General features: G+C 40.2%; 1 protein-coding gene across 1 annotated transcript; it reads right to left on the reverse strand.

Moving 5' to 3' along the window:
• Nucleotides 1–5,774: 5,774 nt before the first annotated feature.
• On the reverse strand, nucleotides 5,775–6,269 carry Nudt11 (nudix hydrolase 11). Its single transcript, XM_027952233.1, has one exon. The coding sequence runs from the start codon at nucleotides 6,267–6,269 to the stop codon at nucleotides 5,775–5,777; it is 495 nt and encodes a 164-aa protein (XP_027808034.1).
• Nucleotides 6,270–6,525: the final 256 nt, after the last annotated feature.

Raw genomic sequence — 6,525 nt, forward strand, 5'->3', positions numbered from 1 at the left:
GAATGAAAACTATGACCAACTGAAACAGTGAGAGGCAAAAGAAATGTAGGCAAACTTCATGGCATAATTAACTTTGGAAACTGGCTATGCTGTGGTCTTTCTTGGCCCTGGCATTAAATAATAGAGTATATTGAATCTGTAAGATGAGAAAAAAAAGCTTTTCCTCAAAGAGATGTTAAGATGACATGTAAGAAGTGGTTAGGGCATTGCAAAAAATTAAATGTATTATCTGTATATTACTTTAAGATCTATTTTTATAAAACTCACAATATTATCTTGTGTGCATTGTATTTATTTTTACAATTACCTTTATAGCAAGTGATTTTCTGAATAAAATGTTAAGCAAATTAATAACAGTACAAAAACACTGAAGTTGTAACATGAAGGACTGATTCTACAAAATGTTTCTCTAAGCGATGGCATAATTGTAAAACTGTGCCAGCCACTGTGTGGTATGATATAGAAATATGATTAACAATTCTTGGCCTTGAACATCTCACAACTGCCTGGAAATGTTTCTGAAACACCTGATACACAAAAGCTACTCCATGGTGCCTAGAACGAATGTACTCTACTAGCACCAGATTGGAAGGGGAATGTTTTGCCACACAGGGATTACAAAATATTAATTGAATCAAAGACCTTCAGTGAAGCCAACCATATTTCAAGTAGTGTCTCAGATGCAGGATATGCAAAAGAGTAAGGAAAAATAGTCTTCGCTCTCAAAGATATAGTCTAATGAAGAAGGCAGACACATCAAAAAAGCACAACAAAAGGCTATAGGTGCTGAATTAAGAGTCTCTTCACGTACAATAGTACAACAACCAGAGCAAGAAGAGTCAGTAGAATAGACAGAAGGAGTGTCTGTCCCAAGACGCAGGAGAAAAACCAGATGAGCTGTCTCCTTGGGAACATTTCAAGTGCTCACCTGCACTTGACAATTTCAGTGAGCACTAGGATCACATCAATGATTCTTTCAGAGCAATCCTGAACATCTTTACTGTTCATCTGGAAAAAGAAACCAACATACAATTAGCAAGCTTATATTAACAATTCTCCCAACTGACAAATTTAGCGAGGGCATATTATGTGTGTCAATCACTTGGCATTTGGAAAGCTTTCACAGAATTATCTAATGCAGATGCAATGTGAGTCTGGATAAACAGCTGAGGAATTCACAGGCCAATATGACACAAAAAAATTCAGGAAACCTGATACCAGAAATTTTGCAAAAGGGGAATGAGTATGTAAGATATTTTTAAAAAGCCAGGCACAGTGGCACACACCTATAGTCCCAGCAACTTGGGAGACTGAGGCAGGAAGATCATGAGTTTGAGACCAAGCTGGGTGACTTAAAAGAGATCTTGTCTTAAAAAGGGATGTGGATGTAGCTTACTGGTAAAACACCCAGGAGTTCAATCCCCAATACAAATAAAAGAAAAGAAAAAACCCTACAAATCCTAAATTCAGGCTTTGGATATAGCTCAGAGGTAGACTACTAACCTAGAATGTGTGAGGCACTGAGTTCATTCCCCAGTACCACAAGCACAGACAAATCCTAAGTTCAATGTTGTGGACTCTAGGTTTATGGAAACAAATCAGACTATTCCCAACCACCAAAGGATTTGTGGACCTGTGGATGCCTAGCTTTGCAAATAGATTAAGCCCAATAAACTATGAGAACCATCACACAGGAGGGGCTTTTTTCACATGGTCAGAAAAGAATTCTCACCAGAGATATACATGAAGTACCTCTTTTTATTCTCTCTAATGACAGATTTCAAAAATAACTTGAGCATCAGATAATTAGATAACTTGGCTGAAGTTAGAGTGACTAAGAACTGGTACTATGTCTGTCTGACTTCCAAGTCCTGATGTAGTTTCTATCACATCAAGCTCTCTATCATAAAAAAATCACATTTAAGTACAGTCAACATAGTGACTTCTGTTTCTCATAGTGGTTTTGAACCAAAAATATCTAAAATCTTCTAAATGCAGTATAGTTGTTTATTATGAGACAACTACCAGGAAAATATTGATGAAATTTTTTTTGGTAGTACCTGGCAGCTCCCCCACAATAAGGGAAACCTAGAGGCGAAAGCTCTGGTCAGGTTAACAAAAATATGTAGCTATTTATTATATTTTATGAACAAATTGGCATTTGTATATGAATCTTTTCAATGAAAATCATGCAAATTAATTAAAATCTTTGTATCCATTATCTCGAATCTATGCAAAGTAAAAGAGCAACTGAATTGTTTCATAACAATTTTCTCCCTTTAGTTTGCTTCTTAAAAGTGTGGTCAACAGATTTTTTTTTTAGTTTTTTTTAACCTTTTTTAAAATTTATTTTTATGTGGTGCTGAGGTTTGAACCCAGTGACTAACACATGCTAAGTAAGCACTCTACTACTGAGCTACAACCATAGCCCAACAGATTTTGTATCTACAGTCATACACAAAATTTCTTGAAAAAAATTTATACAGTATTATGTTTCTAGGAAATCTACATATCTATATTACAGTTTTCTCTTTATATATTTATAAAAATAAAAGCACTTGACTAGGGGGCTGGGAATGTAGCTCAATGATACAGTGCATGTTTAGCATGCATGAGGCCCTGAGTTCAATCCCTTGCACCTCAGTTGGAGGGTGTTGACCAGCTGAAAATGGATAATGTAAGCTATCTAACCATGTAGAAAATAAGTTTCTGATCTATAGCTGCAAACTGCAATTATCTGCAGAGACTATTCTTTTTCTTTCTTAATGAGGGCAGGGGGAAGGCTATAAAAATCTAGCTGCCTATGTTTAGTGAAATCATAAAAATAATTTTAAGTGACTTGTAACACTCTTAGAAGGAAAAAAAATTCGAACAGTACATCATCTTTTGGAGCACTGAATTGGTAGAAATGTCTATGTATTAACTCTGGTCACCTGTTGTAGCCTAAATCTACTGATTTAAGTCTTTAAAACAAATGCCACTTATTTGAGCTTTTAATTATTCAGACAAGACTGTGTTCCACAGAATATCTTATTTAAAAACACTTAAGTGATGCTGGCAATCAATCCTTAAAAATATTATTCTAGACATTTCTGGTTAAATAAAGTAAGTACATACAAAGGAAGGAAGGAAGAAAGGAGGGGCACAACATATTTATAGGCTAACAATTCTTAAGAACAGGTTATCAATGCTGTACATTCTTGCCTTTATCAGACCTGTAAAGAAGAAACTATATAATATGATGCATTGTTTCCTCTAATAATAGCAACTATATGTTAAACCTCCAAGTTCCTGTGTCAGTGTTACAGGTGGAAGGGGTTCTATTTACCCAAAAATCTATAAGTAGAATCTAGTAAGTATACTGTGGATGGTAATATAGAACTTAATCTTGAGTAACTAGGTCATGGGGAGGGGGTGCACAGGATCTGTCTTGAGATTGTTTGAATAATAAAAGTCAATTTGTTTGGAATTATTCCCTTTATTCTCTGCACTCAGCTCCTACCTTCAGTCCCAGACAACCAATAATCTGCAGTGTCCATAGATTTGTCTTTTTTCCTATGACTTGTAAAAAAATATGATTCAAATATATATTCAATATATATCACTTTGTTAGAAAAAAGCAGAAAAAATATTGATATTTTATTGGACTATATAATTCAGTTAATAAAACTGTTGTTTTTTAAAAGTCACCATTTTTTAAGTTACCCTTTCCTTTGGTAGCATTACTGCAGAAAATGTTTTCTGAATTGAATAATGTACTTTATTTAAATGTGAAATAAAATTTTTAGAAAAAGGGGAAACACATTTCTTTATAAATGCAATGACACCCACTTTCTATCAGCATATAAGAATATTAATTTGTAAAATTACAATGCAAACCAAATGGAGAAAAATATTGAATGCTTGGAAGGGTAAAATGCAGAAAGTACACAAGAGGCAGCAGAAAGGAGTACACATATGGTTCAAAACCTGATCTATTCTTTGATATTAAGATGGGAGAGCAGAGTAATGATTAAGAGAAATGCAATAGTCTTTGGGTCATGGGCAATGTTAATTTCTTGATCTGAATGGTAGTTTCTGCATGTGTTCACTAAGTAACAATTCATTAAGCTGTATAGTTAAGACTTGTGAATTGTTCTTATGTATGATGTACATCAAAAAATTCACTAAATTTATAAGGGTACCTCTATTAAATTTTTAGCAGTAATTATGTTTAAAAAAAGGTTACTTCAGGCAGGATGTGGTTCAGTGGAAGAGTGCTTGCCTAGCATTTCTGAGGCTCTGGGTTCAATCCCCAGCATAGCAGGAAAAAAAAAAGTTATTTTGAGCTGTACCAAATTGTTTTACATAATCATTACTTTCCATTTGTAGTCATCATTCATTCATAGAATGTTGTTAAATTGCTTAAGTGTTAGATATGGAATGTTCTTTTCACACTCAATACTCTCTTCACAAAGTAGGCTTTCCTTCTACCTAATTTCAGACAAGGCTAGGGAAACACAGGAAGTTCCAGAAGAGAGACTAATGTATTATAGATGGGATTCCTGATTTCAAACAAGTACCAAGGAAAAAAACTAATAGCTTCTGGTTCAGCACCCCAAAAAGTTTGCCTGTTAAACAAAACACTTATCCTCTGCCAAGAAGAGAAAATGTTCAGGTGTCCTAACAGGTTGCAAAATCTGTAACAGTGAATAGCAAATAGACTTAACTCACTCACTTGGGATGCAATCACCATAAAAGATTCCATTCCTGTGGTTACTGCCAGTCAGGGAAGTTTAACCAGGTTATCACTAAATTCAAACATGGGCCATGACTTACTTTCAAAAACGAATGCATACTGAGAGAATGACGGTTCTTCCAGAGTGTCCAGAAATAGGCACTGGGCATTGGAAGTCCAGCAGGCTAAATCATACTCTATGAATACAGTTTTCATTATAAGAGGTGGCCATCACATGCGTTTTGCTAGCAATTCCCCAGAAATATCTACTTTATAGGGCAATACCTCATAAACTCAATGGGAAATGAAAATTTCTAGTCAGCAGTGAAAAACCACCTAAGGTGGGAATTTAAAAAAAAAAATCAAACGATCTACTTATGAATAGACACAGGCATTTCTGAAAGAGGCACATCAGATCCCATTTCTGAAGCCGAAATTTTCTGTTTGACTGCAGGAAGAGCACAAGCTTTAAATTTTCCCATTTTTCTAATTTAAAACGATCCCAACCAACTCCCACCACAGAAGAGCTTGCTGGCAAGGATGAAGGAAGGCTGTGAAGGAAAAGGAAACTTCGGGGGAAAAATAATAGAAGATGCCCACACGATCAAGCAGGGCGCACTTAAAGGCCTCCACTCCGAAACAAACCACACGCCTGCTATCCAAAATGCGCACGCACACTCACGCACGAACATGTGAAGTACAAAAAAAAGCCCAAACCAAAACATCACAAGGCGCGCGCACACACCCACCCCCAAGAGCAGAGCAGGGCCAGCACTTAAGGCACCTTTAAACGAAACCCCTTGCAGCTTTGGCTTACCGAAACATTTTACAGTGTCGCCAAGAAGCGATTTTGAAAGCGTCTGAAAAACGTGCAAATTGTCTGAAAACAGTGCCTGGCGACTGAGACAATTTGCAAGCGTGATTCAGAGGTCTGCCAGGGAAACAAAAGAAGCCTCTCTCCTGCCCGTGCGACCGCACATGGCAGGAGAGGTGCTCCCTCCGGCAGGGCTCTTCTGAAGCCAGGCGACCACCGAAGTCCGGGCGCCAGCGGTACATACTAGGGATCGCTCTGCGACGCGGACGCGGCCACGGAGTTTCCATTGGTCGGGGAGCCGCCCAGCTTCAGTTTCTCCAGGTACTCGGCGTGCACGGGCTTGTGGCACTGCAGGACCTTGATGGCATCTTCGATCTTGAACCACTCTCGCTTGCGCCCGATGCTAATGGAATCTTCCCAATCTTCCAGCAGCTCGGTGACAGTCAGTACATACACGTAGGTCCTGTGCTTGCGATCTTGGTTCTGTTCGAAAACGCCCAGGAGCCGGCCCAACTTCCCCTTGACTCCCGCCTCTTCGTACACCTCTCGCACCGCCGCGCCGCCGGGCTCCTCCTCGGGCTCCATGCCCCCGCCGGGCACGATCCAGCGGTCCGGGTACCGGCTGCTGCTCACCAGCAGCACCTCGTCCTCGCGCTCGCTGCGGAAGCACAGGCATGCAGCCCGCTTCTTGAAGCCCTCCGGGTCGTAGGTCCGCGTCTGGTTCGGCTTGCACTTCATCCTGGAGGCCGCCGCCAGAGTGGCCGGAGCCGCCGCCGAGCAGCAGAGCAGCCGGTCTGCAGAGAAAGGGCCGGGCGAGGGCGAGAGCGAGAGCTAGCGAGAGCGATCGGGCTCCAGAGAGAGTCGCGGGAGCAGCGAGTGCGGCCGAGGGAAGACTGGGCGGGCGCGGGGGCGGGGGCGAGCCGGCGCGTCAGTCAGTCCGCGGGGCGGGCAGCCGCCGGCCGGGCGCGCGGAGGGTCCCCACCCGCCGCCTGAT

Source organism: Marmota flaviventris, chromosome X (assembly GCF_047511675.1).
Source record: "Marmota flaviventris isolate mMarFla1 chromosome X, mMarFla1.hap1, whole genome shotgun sequence".
NCBI lineage: Eukaryota > Metazoa > Chordata > Mammalia > Rodentia > Sciuridae > Marmota > Marmota flaviventris.